Here is a 26,524-nt window from a genome sequence, read left to right on the forward strand (position 1 = left end):
TTTGAAGGTGGAATTCAACTATTCATTTATAGGTCTATTTGAAAGGTACTCCTGATTTTCAATTTTTTTAATTATTTATGAAAAATACAATTTTTTGTTTTTCAAATTCAAAGTCCATCAACATGCCAAGCATTCAACATATATGGATTGAAAGGAAAATTTCACGCCGTCATAGAGACAAATGTATTCAATGGCGGAGTTACATTAGGGCTAAGGTCCTCCCAAATTTTTAAAATTTAAGTTTTTACTTTTCAACCTTTGAAATCCCCTCTAGACTCCTTTATGGTGAAAATCATCTGACATCTCTCAATTTTTGAAATTCTCCATTTATTTCCTGAAACCCTCTTTACATGTGCAAAATATTAGTACTTGGACTCTTGATTGGAGAAAATTGTTAATGACAAAGATAATGTGTAGAAAAATTATTGTATTATGTGTGAAATATTGGTACTTAGGCTCTTCAATATTTTAAATCTTAACTCTAACCCTGAATGCATTGGCAGATCATTTGGCTCACTTAACGGCCAGACAGCAGAGTTCAATTCTAGCAAGTGAATGGCCAGAAATGTTGCTAATGAAAATAAAAAGAATTGCTACAGGCCCAATAGAACAGCTAAGATATAGACTTACTGAATTTTATATAAACTTTTGCATTAAGTAACAATGTAGAAGAAAAAATTCAAATTATTTATTTTTCTCTCAATGTAATTCGACTTTTATGGGAGGAAAAAAAATGCCATGCATTCTTGAAGTGGACACTAGGCAGTACGCAACCTAATAAATATCAACACCAATGTTTGGATAATGGACCTTGACTTGTATGTTGGTCAACCATTTAAAATTATTAAATACTTTATTTTATTTTATTTTATTTTAAACCAAATTTCATTAAAAAGAACTAGTGAAACATAACGGATCCTAAGCATGAAGCTCAGTGATCCAAGGAGTGGAATACAGCCAAGCTGTTCTACTAGAAATGGACATGGCCTTCCTAGTTAGAGAGTGGGCAAACATATTCCCCTCTTTACGGATAAAATTAACCTTACAATTCACAAAGTCTGAAACTAAGACCTGGATATCATATGCTACTATCTCCATTGCCAACAACATTTCTGACTAATCATCTTCAATAGCTGAAACCAAAATCATAGAGTCCGTATACACTAGTATCTTGGAAAATCCATTCTCCCAAAGCCCATAATATTGCTTCCCTAACAGCCAATGTTTCACCACATAACACTCATCAAATTCCATTGGGATTGATGTTGCATGTATCACTGCTCCACATTAGTCCCTAGCTACAAACCCAATTCCACTTTTCCCATCATTCAAAAAGCAATTACAGTATAGCACCGTTTCTTTTTGTTAGAACCAGAAGACCAGAGGCTCAATATAGACAGACCAATAACAGAATCAAGGAGAAAGGAATATATAAAGTATACTTTATGTCATAATCACTTATCCGAATGTAGTAGAAGAAATGAAGGAAAATCAGCATGAACTCGAACAGGGTGAGTTGAGGTGTACATACAGTACTTTTCCTTAAGGTATTTGAACGCCCCCTTTTATGCATACTGGGTTTGACCTTAACGTTCTCACCTCCAACATACAACAACTCCTAGATATGAAGGCAACACTCCAACAGAGTCTACTTACAAAGGAGATACGAAGGTAATACACATCACATAAATGAAGAAAAACAAAATGGAATTTTTTCTAACTCTAGAATTTGAATTTCTGTTTTTTCACCAAAACCGAGTGAGGACTTTGTTCTAGGGCTTAACCTCTATTTATAGGCTCCTATGGACACATTCAGAGAACTACATATGTACGTAAAATCACCTTCAGAGAGCTACATATATACGTATTTATTTAAAAAACCATACATGATTAACTACTTTTATATTTTCCTTTACAAAAGTAATCCCTCAATGTTTCAATTAACTGAAGGAGTAAGTGATACAACTCAATTATACAATTATACATAATGCCAACAACAAAGAGGAATGGAAATCCTTGCATCTCTTTTGAACAATCTATAGAATATATGAATTAATTGCAATAAGGTGATACAAATCGTTATTGACAAAGTCTATGGGGAATCACCAAGTCAAGCAAGACAATAACAAAAGAGTTTTTAGAAGGTACGATGGTTGAATCATCATTTTACAAGGAAAGAAAGAAAGTGTGATGGGAACCACCACAAGAAAGATGTATCAAGATCAATATAGATGGATCATGTCAATTAGCAGATGATGTTTCTACTCATGTAGGTTATGGAGGAATCATTAGAGATAATCTTGGTAGGATGTTTTTCTGTTTTAACGAAGGTTGTGGGCAACAATTATCAACAGTAGCAGAAGCTTTGGCGCTTGAAAGAACTCTCTTACGAGCAGTGGAATTGGGTCTGTCAAATCTGATGGTCGAAGGAGATAATTTGGACAACCCTAATCTTCTAAAAACATCCATATCGAGAACTTTGTAGGAAAATTAGAACACTTATTCAAGACAACAAAAGTTTAACAGAATCAATTGAATTCATTTCTTTCAACCATACTTTGCAAAAAGGGAATTGGATGGCTGATCCATTGGCTAACGAAGCAGCAACAACTCAATCTAATTTCTAGAGTGATTCTTGGCCTCTTGAGTTTTTATGTTGATGTCTTTTGTTTGATAATTTAGGGTGTACACAAACTCGTGGATTTAAATTTAATAACTTCATACTGTACAAAAAAAAAAATACAAAAAGGAAAAAAAAAAAAAAAAAAAGAAGAAAGGGAAAAAAACCGTTTCAATTAACAATACTATTTGAAAAAACCTTAGATTTACAAAATTAACTAAAACAGGGAATCTTTATCCCCTTTGGACATTTTATTCCCTAAGACTAACAAACATATTGGGCAACCATCTGTCTTCTTAGACCCAATCTCTCTATCTATTTATTTTTTTAATGATAACTTTCATGAGTTTTTAATGTGTCCGTATGAATAATTTTAAGGATAAAAATGTTTAAAGAGATTAAAAATCTTTAGTTTTTTGTATCTAAAGTTAATTTTAACTAGTTTTATTAATTGGGAAATTTTTTCTTAAACATAAACCTAAAAGTGGATTTTGACTCCGTTTCAAGCAGAATCGGTAAATTGGACAGCTGAAAAACAGGACAACTCTGTTGGAATTGGAAGCGGTTCGCTACCGATTCGAAACATGCGGACCCAGGTGATTCCGATTCCGATCGGTATTGATTAAGAGTCAGGACCGATCTTTCATCCGATTTCGAAGTGTGTCTATGAAAATATGGAGAGATGTAATAATTCAAAATCTCAAACGGGGTGCATGAGGATTGCCACGTTGCTGTTCCTTTTTCGTGCCAGCCCACAATAGCCAGGCGTTCCTCTTGCTCGCTCGTTCGTTCGTTCGTTTCTATGTGTGTATATCTCCCCTGACGATAAATATTACTCACAGTGGAGTGACGTTCGAAGCTCTCTTTAGGGTTTCAGAATGCCTTGATCCGATTCAAGTTGCTCTTTCTCAATCCAGAAGAGACAATGGCTGATTCTAACGGGAGATAGCAAATGAGATCTGCTACACTCCTATCGGATGCTCGAATCACAAGTGAAAATTATATGTTTATTTCAATTACTACGACATTTCATCCAGTAGAAACGAGGATTTCAGGGAGAGATCTATAACTGTATAGACACTGTCTTCTCTTTGTGTTGGCGATCTGATTCAATTGTTAAATTGGACGCGAGTGGAGTCAAGCAGATCTTCACGTAAGTTGAATTCTTCTCTGTTTAAGAGGCCATAAGCTTCGAACTTCGAAGGATGATCCATCGATCTTTCTAGCTTGCTTTGTGATATGGCGGGCCTGTTATTTTTAATGCATAGAACTATGTGGCTTGCATTTGATTGGTTTTTTTGTTTGTTTGTTTTCTGTGTGCAGTTTATTTGATCCAGTGATCTCAAATTTCTGGCATTTAGGCCAGGATTGTTTGTTTAGATGGTATGGAACGCTAGCTTGAGGAACATAGTCGTTCATGCTGGACATATCGGGGCTTTTTGCAAGGGAAGAGTACCATTGAGGGATAGATTTTGTTCGCGGTATCCATTGAGTTGCAGATTCAGGGCAGTCAAGACGATGATGGTTGATGAAGGTCCAAGTGCTGGACGGGGAACCGTTGTCGACTTCTTACCCGAGAAAGACATGGAAGATAATGGCTATGCTAGTGGAGGATGGCGAAGGTACTCTGCGATTATTATTGTTGTTGTTTTTGTGCATTCATTATTTTGGTAAGTTATGTTAGTGATTTATTCGGTTGTTGGAAAGGAATTTTGATATGCAGATGTGGTAGTTTGATCATAGACAGTTTGCCGTCCTTTTCTTAGTGTATGTTTAATCATATGTGAGTCATTCTCCCGGTTAAAAGTTTATGCCTTTATTGGGTGGGGCATATGACTAAAAACTAGAATTATAAAATAGACAGGTCAACGTTTTTTATGCTAAGGAATTTTACTAAGTAAAGAGTGAAGAGCATTGATATGTGAATTGGTCCAGAAGTTTCTTAACGTTGCTTTTGATTTTGCTAGTTTAGTTTATTGAGAGTTTCTTTCACTCAGCTGGCGTGTGACCTAAGGAAACTATTAGAGATAAAGATGAAAAAATCATCTTTATCATGCCTAATAGAAACTATGCTCTACAATATCATTAAGGAAAATACAGTTTGCTGTCACTCTATAACAAGTGTCTGTTGATTTTTTGGTTGCAATTGAAAGGTTGTTGAATCAGTCAAATAAATGGTCTGCTTCTGAATTAACAGCTGGATTTCGTCGGCATGGTGAAACAATCGGTCACCTAAATATTGATACAAATAATTGGGCTTTAACGTTTAATGAGATTATTATTCTTAAAAGATTTTAAGGATTCATAAATACTATATTTTGTGAGTTCATATTGTTGTTCATGCCTTAAATTTGTTATCTGCACTGGGTCTTGATAAATTTTCCACAAGAGGTTAACATGTTTTCCTGTTGAGTAGGTGGCTTAATCTTTGTTGTAGATTCTGATGTGCAGTGTTCACTTACAATATGTACCGGTGTTTATTTTTCAACTACTATAAATATGTTGCTGTAATGTCAGCATAAACTCTCAAGAGGCTTTTTTATGTTCCACCCTCTCTTAAAATGGATCTGGCCAAAGGTCATTAACTTTGTTAGGGTTTTCTATGACATCAGGTTCTTATTGATCCTGGGCTCATACTGGACCTAACCTTAGGAGGTTAATGCTAGAAGTTGAAGAAATGCCTGAGCTACACATCGATGTATTCATGTCATTGCTCTGGTTAAGCTTGTTTTGGATAATTTGGGATAACATACTTAGGAATTTTCATATTTTTGGAGTGGTAGGTAGCTGGAAATCTATGACCTTCTTCATGTGTAATACTGTCAGAAAAAATCACCACATTGAATTAAAAAGAGAACCCCCCCCCCCACTCGGGGGGGGGGGGGACAAGGCTGCATGGCTGCTGAGGAACCATCTCTTGTTCTTTCTTCCTTAACTTTTACCCTATCATTTTCAGTTGTTCAATGTTTTGATGTTGTAGTCCATTTGATTATGCAATCTGGATTGATTTCTTTTCTCTTTTGGATGGCTAATTGGAAGTGATACTACCAATAAACATGGCAGAATCAGTCCTACTTGATTCTTTTTTCATGAATAAAAAGTTGCTGTCGGGAAGATGACTATAATGTTGGCTTATGCATTTTTGGCTGGTTTTCAGTGAAGATGGAAGACTTAGCTATGGCTATGCAAGTTTTAGGGGAAAGAGGGCCAGCATGGAGGACTTCTATGATGTTAAAATGTCAAAGATTGATGGTCAAGCAGTTTGTCTCTTCGGAATATTTGATGGTTGGATTTTCTTTCTTACCAATAGATTTTGGTCAATTTATAGTTTCATGTATGATATGGTCTTATTATACTCTGTAGGATATAAACTTAATGGAGGTCATGGCCTCCAATCCCTCTACTGGAAAAAAGAGCAAAGGAGAACAAAATGACCTCAAAATCCGTGCTTTAAGGGGTCGCACCCTAATCTTCAAGAAATCAACATTTTATAGAGTTCAATAGTCTGATCAACATCTTCAGTTTCTGATGCCATTGTAGTTCTTGTATACAGAAACCCTTCTCCAGCTACCTCATCCAACTCCTAAAAAGGAAAAGAGGGAGGAAGGGTTCCCCGGATAAGCTTGAATTTTGGTGCACATGATGACGACTTTTGATATTATGGTTTCATGTTAACTACCTACTATTATTTTATTTAAATGCTAAAGCCAAATGCTATAGGATGAAGTCATGCAGCCAATTCTTGAATCTTTCTTTCCCTTTTAAATTAGTGTTGTATCCCTTTTCTGCTTTCTCCTGAAGGGTAGGATTTCAGATTTTAATGATCATAATTTGCTGCAACAGGTCATGGTGGTTCTCGTGCAGCTGAATATTTGAAGGAAAACTTATTTGAGAATCTCTTGAAGCATCCAAAATTTTTGACGGATACCAAGTTGGCCATTAGTACGTTCAAGTTTTTCAACTCTATACTTAATGCATTATCTCTTATTTCTATATATATTTATGCATATAATACACGTTTGTGTATATTTAGAATTAATTAAAGATGTAACTGTTGCATTGGAACATTTGAAACTTGACAGGAAAACAGTATCTTATCTTGTAATTTTTTCATTTCACTCTTCTGTGTTAACAATTCCTGGGGGGGAGGGGGAAAGGAAGGAAAAAGCTCTCATTCATTAAGTGATACAGTGAAAAGCAACCTCATTTCACAGAGTTGGCTAGCTTTGTGGGTCTAAGTTTGCTGGCCATTCAATAAACTATGATAATTTCGTTTCCCTAGAGGATTAAACAAGGACCACTCGAATAGAAGTCATGGGCCATGGGGCCAACGTCTAGGGAAAATACAGAGTTTTGTTCTATGTGGACTGAATCTCCTCTGCCTGAGAGGGTAAGACTTCTACTCTTGTTCCAGTACCATGGCTAGACAACTGTGCATGATTGATATTTTGAAATTTCAGTTCCACTGTGATCCATGAAGATGTAGCCCAAATACGACAATCTTATACAGGGTTGATTAAACACATTATGGCAATTATTGTTGGATTGTGCAATGTCTGGTCGGTTTCCTAACTTCAAAGCAAGATATTGTTTTATTTTGTTTTGGTAACATCGGGTAATCTTGCAGGTGAAACTTATCAAAGGACTGACGTGGACTTCCTGGATGCTGAAAGCAATACTTACCGTGATGATGGTTCTACTGCTTCAACAGCTGTTTTGGTTGGTAATCTTCTATATGTAGCAAATGTTGGGGATTCGCGGGCAGTAATATCAAAAGCAGGCAAAGGTATTCTTTACACGTATTTTATAGTCCATTTGGTTGCTGCTGATGGGCTGGAAAGTGGTTTCCCGATTTTGATGTTACCAAAATTTTTATGTGGGTAGATGTCCATGTATTGTTAGACGCTATATTTAAACGACGATATGGTGCATACAAGAGGTTGTAATCGTTGTTGAAGGGCAGTTCTAGATAATCATACACTTGGCATCTTTTGCCTTTCATTCTTTTTCAGTGTGTACCATGTCAGGGTAATGGTTGTGGAATAGCTGATGCTGGTTTGAGGATCAGTGTTCCTGAATGTTTGTAACTTCAGAAGATAACTAAGAATTGTATATGAGCGTTGCCCCATAAAAAGTGGGCTGAGATGAGTTGTAAGTAATAGTCCCCTTTGTTAGTTTCATAAATGCGACCTCTAAAGTTTGAGCTTTCAAAACATGTAAAAAAATTTGAGCACGAATAATGACGGAATTTCACTGGCTTCTAATAATTTTATGGAAATGAGTCGTTCTTTAGGAGTTAAAGACTTCAACATTATAGACTGGCTAGTTTTCTTTCCTACTATTGGATGCTAGGATATGTCCAATGGGGTTTTATTTGATAAATTTGCAGTGTACGGTTGACAATTAAAGGATGCTTTATTTTTTTCCCCATACTCAAAACGGATTTCCAGTTAATTAGTCTAAAATTGAAGGCATATCCTTCTGGATGTGCATATTTCTTCCATTTCATCTCCTGAAGTTTCCATCAATAAATTTGGATTACTTAGCCTTCTTGGGATCTCTTATGCAGTGAAATTATTTTTTTTTAATTTAGATTTGTTCCCTGAAGATGGTTCTTCATTTTTCTGCTCAACAGCAATACCCCTGTCTGAAGATCACAAACCAAACAGAAGTGATGAGAGGAAGAGAATTGAAAATGCTGGGGGGACTGTAATGTGGGCAGGTAAGGTTCCTACTGTCTTGATATTATAGGATTTTTGAGGTTGTACTACTCATTTGGCAATGTACACCAGCAAAACAACATGCAATAGAACAGATGCACATCTAATGTTGGCCCGGCAGTTTGATGGTTTCTTCTTTTGGTTGTGGTTATATGCCAAGTATTGGACCATGTAGATATTGCTAAACACCCATTTCTGTTTTTCTCTTCCTCAACATACGCATGTTCTTGATAGAGATCAGGTCTTGGTGCAACATGCCTACTCCTTCATTCATATCCCAACCCCCATCGAAGAAAAAAATTTTGTAAAAAAAGAGTACAGGAAAATCGTTATTTGCATATCTCTTAACCATGTTATGGCGTCAAGTTATAATTTTATTTCCTTACTGTAAGCTGGTAAAGCTGATGTTCACTAACATGGAGCAACATTTATTTCTTTTTTGTCCTTTTCTTTCTTTTTCTTCTTTTTTTTTTTTTTTTTGGGGGGGGGGGGGGAATGGAAGGCAGTAATCCTAGGTTCACAGAAAGAAACATCTTGCAGTGATGCCTTTAGTTTGCATAGTTGTGTGAGCTATGTTCCTGAAGGCTTCTTCCTTATTGACCTTTCTCTTGGAGGTATGCCACTAAAATTAAAAGGAAGGTGGACAATTCTAGGAAAGGAAGTACTAGGCCTTGCTAGTAGGACCACTGGCTTTGATAGCCTTTATCCATCATTTGGTAACACTGATTAACCATAAATGAAGTCTCTTGGTTAACAAGGAAAGTTGATTGTTTTGTTCCTGTTGCCTTTCAGGTACTTGGAGGGTTGGGGGTGTCTTGGCAATGTCCCGTGCATTTGGCAATCGCTTGCTGAAACAATATGTTGTAGCAGAACCTGACATTCAGGTATATAATGTTAAACTTAAATTTGGTGTAGGGATCAGCAGCATTTCTACAAACCTCTCTCCCCTCCCCCTGCACCAGATTTTTGAGTCAGTGTACTAAAACATGGACATTTATCTACTTGACTACCAAGTTGACTCTTTAACGTGAACTGGTTACTTGATTAAGGATGCTTAAGTTTTAAAAGGCTCAATAGCTTTCTTCTTCATTGACATGTTAGGAAAATTCCATCAGAAAATTTATACTGTTCTTGAGTTAATTTTTATTTGAATGTAATTCTATATAAATTTCTTTCTTTTTAAAAGTTTCTTGTTATTTGAGGCCGTTCCTAATATTTATTATTGTTTCTGAGATTATTTTGCATTGCCAGCAACCCTGATGTGTGTTGCTAACTTAAACCAGACTCGGCAATTTCCCTCCCAATTTTTTTTTTTTTGTGAGTAGAGAAGAAGAAAATTAAGAGGATGTGGGATGAGAGGTGGGGAGAAACTTGGGTGCACAAAGAGAAAACAGAGTGAGTGGAGAAAGAAGAAGGTGGTGGAATAAGAAAAAGAAGAAAGAGGAAAGGGGCATGAGGATATACATCTGTTTTGCTCCTGTTATCCCTAACATCCCTCAGTCTTCTCTCTCCTTGATCTCTCATGGTCCAACTTAGGGATTGGTGGGAAATATAACATCCACAACCAATTCCGCAGATTGTGTTTGAAAGTTCTGATTAGACAAGTAATCAACTTATTTAAGGATGATAGCAAACTTGGGTCTGCACTACCAAAACCAAAACTATAGGCCCCAAGTGAAAAACTCCCATCTTCATAGGAACTGGAATCTGTGAATGTATTATACTGTGCTGTGGTTTTTATATTTAACTTGATCCCTCTTATGGCACTTGTAAATTAATTTTTATAGTATTAGCAAATTAGTTAGTTAAAAGGGGGTGTACCTAGTGCATGAGGCTCCCAGCACTGTGGGCTCTGGGGGGTAAAACGTATGCAGCCTTAAAGCCTGCATTGAGGAGAGGTTGTTTCCAAAGACATGAATGTGTGATAAATTGGTTACAATGCAGCAACCTTACCATTGCACCAGGGTCCTCCCATAAAATATTTGATCAACAAGTCGTGCCGTCGCTATATCTTCCCCTAAGGGAAGCTGTTGGCTTGAGTGTTCTATACAAGTTTTTGAGAGGCTATTGAATGAATGAAATATTAGCTTGAGCCATTTGGGTCTGTGAGATTCAGAGCTCTGTTTTACTGTGAAATGCAGTAAATCCTTGGTGGGATTCTAAGCTAGGGTGGAATAACAACTCACTCGTTAGCACACTGGGGATCAATGGATTTCCTGATTCATATCTTTCTTTCCTTTTAATCAATTAACAGGTTAGATAATTTTCTCTGACCTGTGCATAATACTGTTATTTTCTTCTTGATTCTTCTGACCTGTTGAATATTATAGGTTCTGAAATATATTTAGTTTTAATCAAATTAGAGTCCTGCATATCTGTTTCCCTCAAAACTCTGAAGTTGGATCTAACTTTTCAAATATGTTTTTAGAACACCATTGTTGGGATATCTCTGTTAATTTGCTTGAGATTCTTCTTTCAGTTTAATCCTATTTCAAGCTGGTTTCTTAGCATTGCAATTCTCTTAATTGATTTGAAATTTTAGTTGAGGACTTTTTTAAGAGTTTTTTCTGTTGTTATTTCATTAAATCAAATCAATTATAAGCTGCTGTTTGAATTTTGAAATTCCGTCAATCTTACTGTATTTTTGAAATTTCAGTTCCTTAAATAAGAAAATTTCCGTAACTTAAAGCTATCCATTTGATTTAGATAATATTTTGCAGATAGAACAATAAGCTAAAATTATTCTGGTTGAGTTTTTCAGTTTTCTCCTAATCTGGTTCTTATTTTATGTGATCCTGATGCCAGCTGCTCTCTTGGTGGATCTCCCTAGTTTTTTGGATGAATAAAAAATATATTAAACGAAAAGAAACAAGAGAACAAGGCCTTTAAGCATAAGGCCTAAAAGAAGAATTAAGACCTAGGAGACAACAATAAGTCTGTTCCTTAGAGTATCATCCACAAGGGATGGGGAAACAGCTAACAATCTAGAAGAAACATCAAAATAGATGGCGTTCCAAATTCTATCTATAGAGTGGGATTTGGATGTCCATCTCCGAAGATTATGCTCCCACCATAGGTGGTGGATCAAGGCACAATACACTAGCTTTGCCAATCTGATCGCAAATGGAAGTACCTAAATAGTTTCTCAAAATCCAAGACCAATCTTGAAAGAACCCATAGGATCGCCTCGAACGGGGCCAAATGGAAGCTACGGCTTTTCCCCAGATAGATCTGGAGAAGGGGCTAGAAAAGAAATGGTGTTCAAGGTTCTCCACACTGTTCGAACATAGGATGCAATTTGGGTTGGCAGGCATATGACAGTCAATAAGGAAGGATTGGGTGGGGAGGGCAAGGTTAAGGGCTCTCCAGAGAGTAAGGGAGTGGTGGGAAATAAGCCTTTGAACCAAACCAGGGGGTTTAGGGTTATGGGGCTTGAGGAGGTTCCAGGCAAAAGAGGTGGAGAAGGTTTTGGAGGGGAAGGGGAGCCAAACAGTGAGGTCTCTAGAGGAGTTAGAGAGAGGGAGTGGGGGAGGGATTCCCAAGTCTGTGTGAGAATGGGGAGGGGGGTAGGGACTCAGGTCCCATTAGATATGAAGGTAGACAGGGGGTGGATTTGGGGATACGGGTGCCATAAACAGTGTGGGGACCAAAGAGGTTATAGAGAATGCCCATTGGATGCCACGGATCAAGCCAGAAGGAGGTGGTGGAACCAGAGGAGATGGAAGTAGAGATAACGGAGATGGAGTAGGAATGCAACAAGAGAATTTTCCTTCCGACCCAAGAAGGGTTGGAGGGCATAGGGATAGTCCAGAGGGAATCAGAATGGAGATGGAAAGAATAGATCCACCTAACCCAAATAGAATCATGCTTAGTGGCAATCTTCCAAATAAATTTGAGGAGGCATGCAACATTAACATCAGAGATCCGGCGGATTCCCAGGCCTCCTTCAAAGGTAGGGCGGCAGATGGAGGACCAACTGACTGGGTGGATGAAGCATGAGGCTTCATGCCCTTTCCAAAGGAAGGCACAGAATAAAGACTCCATGGCACAGATGGTAGATTTGGGGATCGAGAAAATCCTGCACCAATAGAGATTAGAAGATTGAAGCACATACCGGATGAGGAGAGAGGCATGAAGCTGATCAGGGACACCAGATAGAAAGATGGTGGACTTATCGAGATTGACTCGAAGCCCAGAGAGGGCTTCAAATTGCGAGAGAGCTGAGAGGATGGAGGAGATGGATAGGTGATCCGCTTTAGAGAAAATCATAAGATCGTCAACAAAAGCAAGATGGGTGAGGTTAAGGGACCCGCACTTGGGAATGGGGGAGATGAGGAGCTGATCACTTTTGGACTAGAGGATGTGGGAAAGGACCTCTAAGGCAAGGGAGAAGAGGTAAGGAGAAAGGGGGCAACCTTGGCGGATGCCAACACGGGAAGGAAAGAATCCCACCGGGGATCTCCCTAGTTGGGGACTGCACTTAATTGATTTGCCTTTTTACATGTGGGATTCATTTATGAGCTAATAGGATTCGTGGATGTTATGTTTTTCAGTATATTTTGACAGTCTTCCCAGCTTGAGTTAATGTGGATATTGGATTTGTTCAATGTTGTCTCATTGAGTAAAGATTGTCTGTCTCCTGGGTTGATTAAAGCTTTTCACTTGGCTTTTCTTCATGCTGTTGCAAGTAATTTTAATTTGTATGTTTTGAGGAACACTGACATACATTTGCTACTGATGGATATTGAGTGAGGGCACAGCCTGATCCATATGAGGGTATTATTCTGCCGCACTGTTATCTGTTTGCTGTTATTATTCTGGATTTGTAGATTTCCTTGGACAGGTTCAGGTTGGATAGGGATGGATTAGATACTTACCTCATTCTGATCAGCTTATTTTTGTTATGTAGGATATTAATATGATATGACCCACGAAATGATAGATTGTAAGGTTCCTAGTGCTGTTTGTATGCATGGATTGATGCAGGGACTTTAAGACCTAATACCACAGGCCTTAAAAGCCCTTTTTAATCAGTTTGTGCAAACAGATCCTAGTAGACTGTTTAAAACTGATGGCAGCTAGGACCTCCAACTGCAATCAAGGCTGGCTCCTTGCTAGATGATTTACTTTTTAATTTCCTGTTGGTTTTATTTTAAAGTTCAGTTGTGATAAGGACTCCTGCCACTATGGGGGAGTCCTCTTTGACCTTTTATTTTCCATTCCTATTGTGGCTTTACAGTTACACTTATTATCAATTTTCTATTTGGAGATTGAATAGTTATTATGGCCAGGGAACCATCTTGTCTTCTTTGATGGATGATTGCTGTGAGATTCAGTGAGGTGTCCGACACCCTGGGAACAGTAAGATTATGGTCCTCATGTGCTTATGGTGGGGTGGGATGACATTGGTAACTTTTTCATCAATCAGAGTTCTCCATTTCAGATAAATGGTAGGTATTGCTTCTACTTTCTATCCAAGCCTCATTCGATTGTTTAGTGCAAGTTTTGAGCTGGATTATCCCCTGCCTCATGTGCTTGATATGCTGATATTGCTGAGAATCAAATCACATCAAACACACACAGGATCCATCCAAATTTGTCCTGGCAGCACACCCCTCTTTGGGCTTGGTTCTGTTAATATTGATACTGGCTATTAAGGGAGATCTGACCATCAAGTGGATCAGCCCCATCTTTTTAGTACCCAAGTACTGTTCTCAAGCTAATTTAGACCTGGGTTTTAAACCAGAACCTCTAATCTGGAGATCAAGTAGATTTCCTAGCCTGTCCAACTTAATTTTCCAGATTTATTTATTTATTTATTAATTTTAGCCCCCACAATTTGATTGTCAATATTTTGGGGGAACTCCTCTGCTATTGGGTGCAGTCACCCAGAATTTAGGTGGAAGCTCTAGGTTCTGCTGTCTAGATGGCTAATGTAGCCAATTCAACCATATGTATAGACCACAGGCTCTATATACTCGTCAAATTTCGTTGTTATCTACTGCGTGACCCTCTATATAGTGAATTTTCACCTGCAAGTTATTGATGTGACAGTTCTGACCAGCATTGAATATGTGTCCTGAAACTTCGGAAGTTATAAGGGGGACAAGGACAAATCCATCTGCAAAATGTATGAACCAAACTATATATTGACATGTGGTACAAAGAAGCATCTGAGGGGTGCTTACGGGGAGAAACAGTTGCCTTGGATAGTCCCTGATAGGAGTGGGGTGTAACACAGTATATTCTTAAGTTTCTGTTTATTGTTTCCCTGTTGGAACAGATGGACCTAAATAATTTTTTCTATCTTTGATTGATTTTCGATTTAAATTTGGGTTTTGAGATCTAGGCTGTTTTGCCAAACCTATATTATAAGGGTGTCAATTTGGTACCATAATCCGCTGCATAAAACCGTATCTCACTGGAGTGTTAAAACAGTATTGGGCACGGTACAGTATGAAAACGTTTCTGGTTCAATACCACTGCTATATATCATTTAGGGTTCTATATATAGAAATATGTTTATCCTTAGGTTTAATTAGAATAAAGTAATAAGTATATAAATGAGGGATTTGATGTTTTATTTTGTATTATTTGCACTAATTAGTAGTAAAACCGTTTTCATATAATTTTCTGCCGTTCAATACTATGCAATATTGTATACATATTGTTTGGACTACCATTTTCATATCATAGTGGTACAGAAATGGTTTCACAAAAGTAGATGTTATGCGGTATGATACAGTTTCGGTTTCAGGTAGGCATCTTCAATACCGTACCGGAACCATACAGTAATACGGAAATTGTACCACTCCCCAACTATATATGGAGGTCTTTAACTTAAAGGTTGATTTCCTACTTTTTCAGGAACAAGAAATTGGTGATGAAGTTGAATGCCTGGTGCTGGCCAGTGATGGACTTTGGGATGTAGTGCCAAATGAGGTCAGCTTTCCTCTCATCTTGGATGTCAAATCGTTGATTGTTGTCTGATTTATTTAGGTCGCATCTTGACAATTCTTAGCTGTAATTATTAGCATAATAGCATATTCCCGAGATTGAATATCATCGTGAAAGGAGATAAACTGAGGTTTACATGCGAGAAGTGAGAACCATCTATGTATGCAGTGGATTCCCTTCACATCAGCTCACGGGCATAAGAGACTTTTCCTTGTATGGGGACCTAAGATGCATGAGTCCGGATCACCTCCCCAGCTGCTTCCCCCACGCTTTTTCACGACAAGTCGACAACCGTGGGGCTGATGTGGGACCCACTTAGGCCCCCACCTTTGAATTATGTAAATAATACTTAGATGTGGGCCCCACACGATTGTGTCTTGCTTCTAGCAAGGGGAGGTGATCTAGAGTCGAGATGCACTCTAATAAAAGCTGCGGGATTCATCATGACATTGCATCTAAGTTTCATATAGCTTCCTTCGGGAAAGGAAAACAGAGTAAGAAGAGGTTATGTCATAAGTCAACATGCGCAAACTCGAGTTGGAATTGCATATCTGATTTGTTTGTGTGCTAAGGGTTTAGTTTGCTTTTCGGCTTGATGCTCCAATTGGTTGTTCTAGGAATACAGGTTGATCTACGTGTTTCTTTAAATAATACTCCAATTGAATTATTTTTTTTTGGGGGTGGGTGGGGTGGGGTGGGGTGGGGGTGATAAGGGTAAGCATTCTGTTCCCTTGTATTGAATAGAAAGGGGGGGGGGGGAGGGGCTATGGTAGGAAGTCAATTGTGTGGATCCATTAGTATCACCGTTCACTCATTTTGAATCTTAAAATATCCATGTCAGGATGCTCTTTCCCTTGCAAGAGCCGAGGAAGAACCAGAGACGGCAGCGAAGAGGTTGACAGAGACTGCCTATAATCGTGGCAGCGCGGACAACATCACCTGCATTGTGGTGAGGTTCAACCATGATAATGCAGAATAAGGTTTCTCCAAACAATGAGGGTATAGGGAATAACTGACTTGATTCTAAATCTTAGTTACTGCATTTGATAATTGTAGATGAAATTTTTTCCATGTTCATAGTACATGCCAGTATTTCACAACTACAGGTACGGTTTGTTACTAGGACCTGTTTATTCAGTGTCCGTCTATATCTTCGGCAGCATATTGGAAGGCGGCCATCTTGTTACTTGTTCCATGGTCTTGCAGTGTGGTGGTGTTTTTGACTTGGAATGGGATCTGGACCATCTGGTCCTGGCCTGAATTAGTCAGGATTGATGAAAATTGGACCACAATAAAAAAGGCTAAGCATACCGTACCCTCGTTCTTGGAAGAGGAAGAGAATTGGCTGAACCGATGTTGATTCTTCAACTGTATTTAACCAAGCTGGAGTTATTTTCGATTTCCACGGAGGACAAAAAAATATAATGTAGGGGCTGCATCCCATCCCGTCCCCCCATGCCAATGATCCAATAAAGGAATTGTCAACCTCTACGCTATACTTCATAACTGACTAGTTTTTTTCTTTTGGTTATTGGGGGGTGTGGGAGAAGGAGCTTTCTATATTATGGGGAGGGGAGAGTATTATATATATATATATATATATATATATATATATGTGCCGCCAATAGGGTAGGGTTTCAATCTGCACTTTTACACTGGGAGATGAGGTTTTTAACCATCATACTAATGGAGTTTCTTTGTTTCTTACCTAACCTTTGTTTGGGCGGGAGAGAGGGCGCCCAGGGTGGGGGTTGGTATCGGGTGGATTCCATTCAACCAAGCCGAGTATCGGGTCAGGTATTGGTCCCTTTTAAAATCGGTACGAAGGTTCGAAATGGATTCATTATAGCATTCTAGTTTTTCTTTTATATAATTTGGTATTAATTTTTACCTCAATATTTTTTCACTTTAAAAAGTGATTTTAATTTTATTTCTCGAAGAATCATGTTGGTTTATAAAGAACAATTTATAAAAATGGGTGTCGTTTGTTTCATCAAAGTGGTATCTGCCGAGGGGGGGAAAAATTCATCCGTACCGTGCAAGAAATTCAATACAATGTGGGGCCTACCAGAATTTTTTTTTTTAATTTGAGATGATATGGAATCTTGCACACCAGGGGTTCGAAATCATGCACGGAAATCGGCACCTCACTATCAGATAGGGTAGGATCTGTACGAGTACGAGATTGGGCTCAGGTGAAACTACATGGCGAAAATGCATATGGTTGAATATTCCGAATCCGGGCGCATTACACTGGGGTTGGTATCACTTCGGAAGTGCCACAATGAGTCAAATTGGCTCCTCCAATAGGAAAACGATACAAACGCGAATATTTCAGAGACAGTGGGAGACTAGAAAGTTCACGAGAGGGGGAGAGAGAGAGAGAGAGAAGGGGGAAGAACGAAATTTTCTGGGGTGGCTAACAAAGCAAAATAAAAGGTTTATACTTCAAATTTTAGGGTCATAAAGCAAAAGGGGAAAAAGAGAAAAAAAAGAGAGCTTCTCTTTTGGTAAAAAGAAAATATAAGAAGTCCCGACGAAATAAATTAAGAAGTTGTGGTCGAGACTCGAGAGAGGATTAAGAGGACGCACCGTTTTCTTGAAAACGCCAGCAGTACAGTCACAGTCGATCGTGGTGGCACCAAAATCTCTGCGCCTTAAGATCGACTTCCGCCGTGCAAACAAAAGGTTTAAAAGAAGAAAGGAAACTTCGGTGGTCCTCCAAGTGGGTGATTTGTTTCTGTCGCATGTAGAGAGAGAGAGAGAGAAGAGTCCAAATAACTATTAACAACTGCAATTTCTTTAGGAAATTGGAAAAAAACTACAAATAGAAGGCTTTTATGGTTAATAATTGAACAGGATTGCCCACCTACCTCAGGGGACTGTTCACACAATGTAGAAACTAGAAACCATCTTCAGCGGAACGATGTTTCCGTCACTTTCTCCTAGAACGATATGTAGGTTACAAGCAGGGCTCTACACTAGGAGAAAGTGACGAAAACATTCAATGCTGATTCAGACTAGTGTTGGGTCTGAATGGGCCTAAAAAACAACCAGGAAAATTCCAGAAATGATTCTGAAGTTCACTTACTGGAACCAGTAGTGTCAAATGGCCCAAATCGGGAACAGTATTGGTATCATCGATTTCAATATGAATCAGCAGGTTTCTAGTCCAATTCATCAATTTTTGAAACCCTGGTTATAGGATTAATCAAAGAAACATATATTGGTCGATAATAATTAACAATTAGTATGAAAGCAACTTCTGGTTGTTAACTAACTTCTCCGATCTCTTCCAATAAAAAATAGTTATGTTTATAACAGTGATCAGATTTCCCACGGAAAGCTGATAAACCAAAAGCAGACAACCACGCCGCGAATTTGATCAATAGTCATGAATATGCATAGTTAACAAAGCATACCAGAAAGAAGATATCACAAGGTTACCAGTTTAACTTCTTGACCCGGAATTGAACTCTCTGATTTAGAGGACCTGAACATCACTTTGAAGCAGCCTTTTAAGTTTTCTCTTCATCTGACTGAGAGCATGGCCCAGGGGCAGGATCGACGAAGAACTGCTCAACTGAAAAGAAGGTAGCTATTAGATCAGGTTGGTTTGACACAAAAGGACTCGCAGAATTTAGCAAGATATCATTACCTATATCACCTTGCTCTGAACAATCAAGCAACATATCTGCATCCGATGGCAATAAAGGGGAGCCGGGAAAGTTATCCAGGTCCTCAAGATCTATGAAAAATACAAATATCAGACATTCCAAAAGAAAAAAACGAAAAGTGGGTGTGGGTTTTGTGGTCGGAAAGGCCAGCACCACATTTACATTTTTCTTTCAGTCACTGTGTTTTCCTACCATTTATCAATACCTCATCACTAAAAGCCAAAACGTTCAAGTATTTGGTCTAATGCAAATAGAAGTCTGCAAGATTACCTCCCAAGTTGGACAAATCTGCTGTAAGATCTGAAAGACTGAAATTCCAAGAAATCTGAGCCAATGATTGAAGAAAATCCCTAGAATTTCCAGCTTCGCCATCTGGTCCTAGTTGTAACTCTACTGAATTTGTGACATCGGATGTAAACCCTGTGTCCATTGCTGATGACTCAATACCCATCCCTGATATCTCTGATGGGACAAAAGGAAATTGACTACCGGATGCAACTGGAGGACTCACAGCCATCTCTGACATGGATAACATGCCGTTACTGGTAGGGGTAACAGGGGTGATTTCAGCTGCACTGTTCTCCACCACCGTACTTCCAAGCAAAGGAAAGTTCCATCAGTAAAGCTATAGATGGGCAAACAAATGACTAGAATAGACGAGCAATGCACTATTCAGAATGTTCTGGTGATGGCAAGTCAAATATCTTTTTATCTCATTCCTTGTAGTCCTATCAAACATTCCTCACCCCTCATAGTATTACTGGATATAGGACTCCTTGATGACATGCCATTTTTACTTGCTAAACACCAACTAGTGGTGCAATACACAAGGATAAAATGTTAAAACTGTCCAAGTGAAAATATATATTAATTCTCATGTCAAACACTACCCAGTGGAACAGGGGCTATTTTCAGTGTGCAATAAACAAGGGTTTTCCCCAATTTTTAATTAAAAACATAGCAAAGAACTGAATTTAGTTGCTTGTTCTGTTTATTTTTGGTTTACACCAAAAACATCATATAAGATCTGATAACCAGGATCCTGTATTATCAATCAAAGCATACAAAACTAGGGAACTAGGTGGTTCCCTGCAAAAAGCTGTGTCAGCAAGGGTGCGTCAAAACTATAATTTTTTTGAGTAGTAAAATTCTGCAATCAGGCATGAAATCTGACATGCTCATACCAGAATTATTAATTCAGTAAAGAATACATTTTCATTCATTTACCCCGACTATAGTTCATTCAGTATAAAACAAGATAAAGAAAATATTTGAAACAGAAGTAAATAAATCACTGATCTTATGCCATGTTCTGGGTTTGAATTTAAAAAATTACTACCCCAACCTTGATTCAAATAATTTGATCACTTTCCTTGGTGTTTATAGGATTAGTTATGAATTATGATAATGATGATCCTAAACAAGAACTGCCTGTTGCAGTTAGTGAATGGTGGTGCCCCTAAAGCCCATGCTCACCGGGAGTTCTTGAGTTCGAACATCCTAACCTTTACCATCTCCCCTCCCCTGACTATCTAAAGAATAATAACAATAATAAAATAAGATAAAAATGAAAAGACCTTAAATTGTGCATAAATAAAACATGATATCCAAAGCAACTCAATTAACTTCATGAATTTCGTACCCAAAAGCATGCAGAAACACACGCCTGCCCACAAAATTCATTTAATCCACAACACTACAATAAATTATTTTTACATCAAAGTTTAGACCATCCTAACCAAAAGATAATACCTCTTGCTTTTTATTTCAGTATTGTCCTTCTATTGTTTATATCACTTCTGTTGAATCGTCTTTAAAATTGCCTGTAGTAATAAAGGGCTAAAGGCATAGATTCATTTGTTCAAGGTTTCAATAATCCAATACTTAAATGTGTGAAACTGTCAGTTTTTGGAACAGCTAAAATTGGAAGGACAGTATTGTCGGATAAATGTGACTATATACGTAAGTAACATGTTCGCATAACTTTAATTAATTTCGATTCCACCTTAGGTAGGTGTAAGTTTTTTTTTTTGGTAGAACTTAGGTAAGTGTTGTTATTTATACTAATTTGAGTTAACTTCGGAAATCTTTGTAGGAGAAATGTTGCATAACCCAATAATTCCTGAATCATAGTTTGGACCTTTGCCCATTCTAGCAGCATTAGCCCATGTCTGAGTCTAAAAACCATATTTCATTCCCAGCATTATAGATAAGGCAAGAGTTAGGTAGACAGAATGAAGTTACTTAGAAGAAAAAATCAAATGAAGTGGAGTTGTAAATGACTTCTCACTTGTTCCCAGAATTCATTCGAACAAGATTATGATTTCCTGGGGCAGGAATTCCATTTACCACACCACAGCTGGATAGCTCAATTGAATCAATATGAGGTTGGGCTGTTCCTGTAATAGCAGGCTGCTGTAGAACTGGATACCCCATAGGTAAGTTGTTAACTGCACTGCAAACAAACTGGCATTTAATAAAAATGATAAAATATAGTAAACTTCATAAATTTAGAAGTTGGACTACCATAGGGATTCCATACAGGGTAAGAGTACCTAAAATTAGAAAACCAGAAGATTGAAGGGGCCCAATGCCTAAGTTTGCATCACATAATCACAATATAAAAATCAGGTTTTCATAACCTATAAAAGTCACTCCATAAAACAATTCACTAAGCACCTTATGGTTCTCAGTTTCAGGTCCAGTTTTTTCTTTTTGGAATAATTCAGACACAATTTAGCAAATTTAATAATTATAATGGTCCAGTAATTCAGAAAATAGTTTGCTGCTAAGCTGTCTTAGTACCCTTGGGGAGTACTGCTTTTCAATGTAATGGAAACTATTAAATGATGACATACCAGACATAGGGTAAATCCCATTATGTATTGGAGCCAATGGAACTTTAGGAGGTACATGATTCTTCATGAGATGGTACTGATGATCAAGTAAATGATTGAACAAGATGATCTGTTTCTTCAGCTTTAGCCTAATGTAATAGGCCCTGAAAAAGTCAGCATTTTCTTCTTCCAATTTCTGCCACACTGAAATAACACCAGGGATAGGGGAGAGAGAGATCAATACAAGGTCTTGAGATTGAAGAGGTGCAACAACAAGTTGAATCCTTAGCTCGTAAAAAGTATTAACTTCTCTCAAGGGTATATTACCTGAATAAAGAAAATATGGCTACATTGGACTTTCTGCGCCCTTTTTTTCTAGGAGGGTTGGGGGAGGGGTCTGGCTTGGGAAAATATCAGCTTCATATCCCTATACTCCTCCCCTATCTATCCCCCAATGAAAAGGTGGCTTTGATCCCAAGGCCTTGCTACAACCACCCAAGACCCTTACTAGCTGCAATTGGCACCTTCCTTGTGACAGTCTTGTGATGCACCAGTCTTGTGATGCACCTTAACTAATAATCACATCATATGGCCAAGTGATAAGCTTGGTATCGCAGCCAACATTTGATTTCTAATAAATAAAAGTAACTAGAGGAAGAATTTCTTCACCACATGGTGCTTTCCTTGAGTGCCTTATCAAGTTGAAGAAATCAACTTTGCTACTATTGAAGAACAGCATCTCATACCCTATAACCACAGAAGGTGATGCCATCCGACATGCATTTGATACTGAGGGTTCTATGTACAGCACAGCACCTCAGACACATGTGGCCATTCCAATTGCCATTTACCCTTAAGTATTTTCAGCCATTCCAACTTTCAACTTACTCCCCCGTCCCACCCTCCTCCCGACCACCCAAAAAGAGCAAAGGACATTTCTTTTAGTCTGTAAAGCTATCTGCAGCTAAGAAGGTCAGTTGACAATTGTAATAGATTAGGCCAGCTAAAGCTTGCTCACCAAGTAGAACAGCTTGTTGCTTTGCCTTGGAAAGCATTTCCATTGAGAACAACAATGATGGGCAAACTAGAAGAGGAAAACTTCACTTCTGGTTGACATAGTGAGTCGATGAATTTCTGTAGTTTTATTATTTAATTGTCCCCATTTTTTTTGAAATAAATTTCTATATGAATGTCGATTATTCTACATACATTTGTCTCCACTCCATTATATAGAAATGGTAATTTATTGTGACTCAGCCAACCCCATTTAGTAGTGAAAAGGCTTAGCTGAGTTGAGTTGACTAGGAAAAAACTCCAAGTTACCCAGGTTTGTAAATCCCGGCTCTATTTTTGCTCGATGCAAGAGGGTTTTAACCACCTCATCTCTATTCATATACAATTGTAAGCACCGTTCTATCAAATTCTGGACCTGCCAAACATTTAGGAATTGAATTATTGCAGGAATTGTCCAGTTGAATTCCATTTTAAATTAACAGCAATCAAGCATACAATTCAGTAACAGAGATAAGAATAAGTTGTCTTACAAATTCAATATGTTGACGTGAAACCTTCCTGCTGTCATTGCTAGAAAGGGATATTGAATTTGATTCTGCTTTAGGAGCCTCAGATGTTTTGTTATTCTGTTGATCACTGTGTGACTCATGTGATGCTTGCGGTGAGGATTGTACTTCTGGTGTGCTCTCTGAAACCTGTGAAAGTTCTCGTCACTTATGGTGTGGAGCTTAAGTAAGAAAGTTCAGAGGGAAAAGATAGAAGGGAGAAAAGACGAGTCACAAAAGAACCAAAGGTTCAAATTTTGCATCTTCTTTTCTATTTTACAATTTTCAGCTAGTTTTAACATTAGACAGCATTTAGGTTATTTGTTGCAGCAAAAGCTTACAGCTAGCAAGACTGAAAAAATTTTAAAAATTGTTAAAACTATATATCAGCATCCAATATAATTTGGACTGGAAGCTAGTTCACTCATTGAGAATATATGGCATTATTCCTTGTACATGTAACTCAAATATTAACAAGCAAAGGTTTAGAAACAGAAGAGACTTAAAAGCTGAATAAATTAATTGGTCCAAAAAGATCATGGTAAAAATATGTATAACTACTACCTGTATGGTCTTCATGTCATTCAGTAAATGCTGACAGCATTCTCTACAATCAGTTGAGATATCTTGATGCCACTGTTGTTACCAAGATCAGAACATACTTATCAATCAAGTCTCATATTGTCAAAAATTTCTGCAATTTCACCTGCAAAGGAGACAGAATTTTAGCAACTCATATGGAAGATAGGAGACTTCTTGAACTATGATATTTCGCCAGAGATGTAGAAGCTTGAATAAATCCAAAAAGTATAAATTTGTACTGAGGACTTCTAAAAATTTAGAGATTCAACTTTCTAGGTATGGTACAGACCTACACTAGGAAATACCATGTGAAAAGAAGTTATTTTCCCTCACTAGTTATTTTAGATTCAAATTTGTCCTTGGAGATTGATTGGGACCAAGACTGGAGAAAGTGAACAGTTCAATGTGACCATTTGAAAATTTTTGGAGCTATGTGCATGCCAAATTTTGATAGTTTTCGGTGCAGGATTCTGTGAGTGCTGCGTGAGCTCTTCTTACTATATTCTCCAAGAAATAGAGAAACTCAGCAGATTCCTACAAAACACACAAAGGCTGTTTAGCCAGAAAACCTCCATCCTATGTCATAGTGACTAGTATATCCATAAAACCAAAAGAACAATATTTATGAGGCGACAAAAGCAAATCATGATAAAGAAACGTCAGTGGATGAAATATTATATAACCGAGATATTTCAAAAGCTTTAACCCTGCCAAATGGATATACTATTAAATAACGGGGATATTCCGGAGGATTTAACCCTGCATTCCTGCTAGTAGTCATGTACAAGAGATCTGTTCCACATACAAGAAACACGGACGGAAATGAGATCAGGTTCTAAAACAAAAAACAATTGTTCTTTTTTCCCCCAAACATAAAGGGATAATCTCCTAACACATCGAACGAGGGATGAGTGGTAAAACAATCATACAATCTGCATCAACCGCGAATGACTTCAAGATCAGCAACGGAAACAGGATACCAGTTACAAAATTATAAATCAAACGTATCAAGTGTGTACATGAAGTAATTGCACAGCACAAGGAAGTACCTGACTCCTGATAGTGTTGGAGGCGGAAAAGTTGCTTGTCAAGTAACAAAGCAACAAAAACTATAAAATTCTAATTTGCGAGATACAGAACCTCAAAGTGCTCAAGGTCATACGAACTCCAGAGTTCGCACAAATCAGTGAGAGTTCATTGCTTCCAGAAATTCAATCCCGAAAAGGAGAAAGAAAAGTAAAATTGAAACAGACTACAAACTACCACAGAAAAGACGAAAATCGAACTTTCAAGGAACAGGAGTAGCCAAGCAACACTAGATCTGCGAAGTAGTTACCTTCAAGGAGCTTCTCAAAGTCTCCGGAGTACTAAACAACAGTAAAACACTTTATGTCGACAAGTTTTGAAGCCCTAGCTCGTAAGAACTCCCGATTCGTCAAATATACAGCAGAATTCAAGCTCTTCAATCTAGAGACTCGAATTCGCAGAAAGACAAAAAATGAAACTCGAAGAGTTAAAAACTTAAACGGCACGCTCCATGGCTGTTCTACTTTTCCGCCGTTGAATTGTTCTACTTTTCCGCCATTGGAATTCAGCGACATTACAACTCCTGAGCTTGTTCAGAGAAGACGACAATGTAATGCAATGAGAGAAAATTGACGATTCTGTACCTTATATAGAGAGAACTGAGGTTAATACTAATGCCTTTGTTCTGTATAAGATTTTCCCTTTCCTTTTCCGCGCAAATGGTCAAATGTTTTCCTTTATTTTATTTATAAATCATAAATAAATTGTATAAATTTAATTGCCTTTCCATTTATGGTAAGTGGGGGACTTTGGACTCCGGTCCAGCTTCTACCGGCTTATACAACGGCTTCGGCTACTCGGCTCACTAGGAGGTGTGTGGTAAGGTGTTATATGTATTTTTTTTTGGTAGTAAGGTGTTATATGTATTTCATTCCCAAAAAAATGTGTTAAATGACTTACATCTAATGTTCTAATTCAAACATATTCATTGGATTTATCTTATTCAAAATATCTTTTCTAGTCAAAGTTTCTAACTCCGAGGTCTGGCTTAGTTGGTAAAAGATCAACGCTTCCACATAGGAGGTCAAAGGTTGAATCGCCCCGCCTATATTAATTATGTAAAAGTTCTACTCAAAATGTAGTTTTTTTTTTTGGTAATTCCTAAAAATGTAGTTAAGGTGCGCATAAGTTGATTCCAGGGGTTACGTTGGGTTCCCTTGTAAATGGTAACCTTAACCCAAGCATGAGGAAAGAGACGGTGAGCAATATGTTGATGGAAATGGCGAGTGGAGAAGAGACGCACATGAATCTCCCCCATGCGATGTTTGGAAAAATGAGATGAGACCCCCTGGGGGAGGAGAGAGCCATGGAGCCGGACGAATGTGGGAACTCCGTAGCTCGGCGAGACACGGGGAGGTGGTAGGGTGAATCAAGGCCCCTGATGAGAATATTTGGAAGACGGATGGGGCTTGAGGGTCCCCACGACGCCCTTCATTGGGGCGAGTGAGAATTGAATAAGCACGCAAGATGATAATGAAACTAATGG

The 26,524-nt window shown here is 38.1% G+C and overlaps 2 protein-coding genes across 5 annotated transcripts; one reads left to right on the forward strand and one right to left on the reverse strand.

Moving 5' to 3' along the window:
* Window positions 1-3,340: 3,340 nt before the first annotated feature.
* LOC149014138 (Protein phosphatase 2C family protein) lies at window positions 3,341-16,802 on the forward strand. Of its 2 annotated transcripts, XM_089158177.1 has the most exons (10): window positions 3,341-3,773; window positions 3,944-4,242; window positions 5,778-5,905; window positions 6,464-6,562; window positions 7,248-7,406; window positions 8,256-8,342; window positions 9,133-9,224; window positions 15,208-15,282; window positions 16,139-16,296; window positions 16,404-16,802. In XM_089158177.1, exons 2-9 carry the CDS (start codon window positions 4,001-4,003, stop codon window positions 16,274-16,276), a joined length of 1,020 nt encoding a protein of 339 aa, XP_089014303.1. In that variant the 5' UTR covers window positions 3,341-3,773; window positions 3,944-4,000; the 3' UTR covers window positions 16,277-16,296; window positions 16,404-16,802. The 2 variants fall into 2 exon arrangements, with proteins under 2 accessions (XP_089014303.1, XP_089014302.1); XM_089158176.1 differs by having other exon boundaries at window positions 3,342-3,773; window positions 16,139-16,802.
* Window positions 16,803-17,728: 926 nt separating this feature from the next.
* Window positions 17,729-25,679, reverse strand: LOC149014139 (uncharacterized). 3 transcript variants are annotated; one of them, XM_089159029.1, is made up of 9 exons: window positions 25,289-25,679; window positions 23,935-24,076; window positions 23,356-23,520; window positions 23,135-23,240; window positions 21,833-22,015; window positions 21,265-21,424; window positions 19,245-19,567; window positions 18,956-19,045; window positions 17,729-18,872 (listed from the first exon to the last, which is right to left on the reverse strand). In XM_089159029.1, exons 2-9 carry the CDS (start codon window positions 23,947-23,949, stop codon window positions 18,829-18,831), a joined length of 1,086 nt encoding a protein of 361 aa, XP_089015155.1. In that variant the 5' UTR covers window positions 23,950-24,076; window positions 25,289-25,679; the 3' UTR covers window positions 17,729-18,828. The 3 variants fall into 3 exon arrangements, with proteins under 3 accessions (XP_089015155.1, XP_089015152.1, XP_089015154.1); XM_089159026.1 differs by having other exon boundaries at window positions 17,732-18,880; XM_089159028.1 differs by lacking the exon at window positions 25,289-25,679 and adding an exon at window positions 24,286-25,265 and having other exon boundaries at window positions 17,732-18,880.
* Between the last annotated feature and the right edge of the window lie 845 nt (window positions 25,680-26,524).

The sequence above is a fragment of the Hakea prostrata genome, chromosome 6, assembly GCF_041222555.1.
Source record: "Hakea prostrata isolate BN-2017 chromosome 6, UWA_Hpros_2, whole genome shotgun sequence".
In the NCBI taxonomy this organism is placed as follows: Eukaryota; Viridiplantae; Streptophyta; class Magnoliopsida; order Proteales; family Proteaceae; genus Hakea; species Hakea prostrata.

Coding starts and splice junctions, on each gene's coding strand:
- LOC149014138 (XM_089158177.1), top strand. CDS start 4,001: ATGGTATGGAACGCTAGCTTGAGGAACATAGTCGTTCATGCTGGACAT. Junction 4,243..5,777: donor GCTAGTGGAGGATGGCGAAG/GTACTCTGCGAT, acceptor GCTGGTTTTCAG/TGAAGATGGAAGACTTAGCT. Junction 6,563..7,247: donor GGATACCAAGTTGGCCATTA/GTACGTTCAAGT, acceptor GTAATCTTGCAG/GTGAAACTTATCAAAGGACT.
- LOC149014139 (XM_089159026.1), bottom strand. Junction 22,016..23,134: donor GCCGGGATTTACAAACCTGG/GTAACTTGGAGT, acceptor GTGTTATTTCAG/TGTGGCAGAAATTGGAAGAA. Junction 19,568..21,264: donor CGAATGAATTCTGGGAACAA/GTGAGAAGTCAT, acceptor TTTGCTTGGAAG/TACGGTGGTGGAGAACAGTG.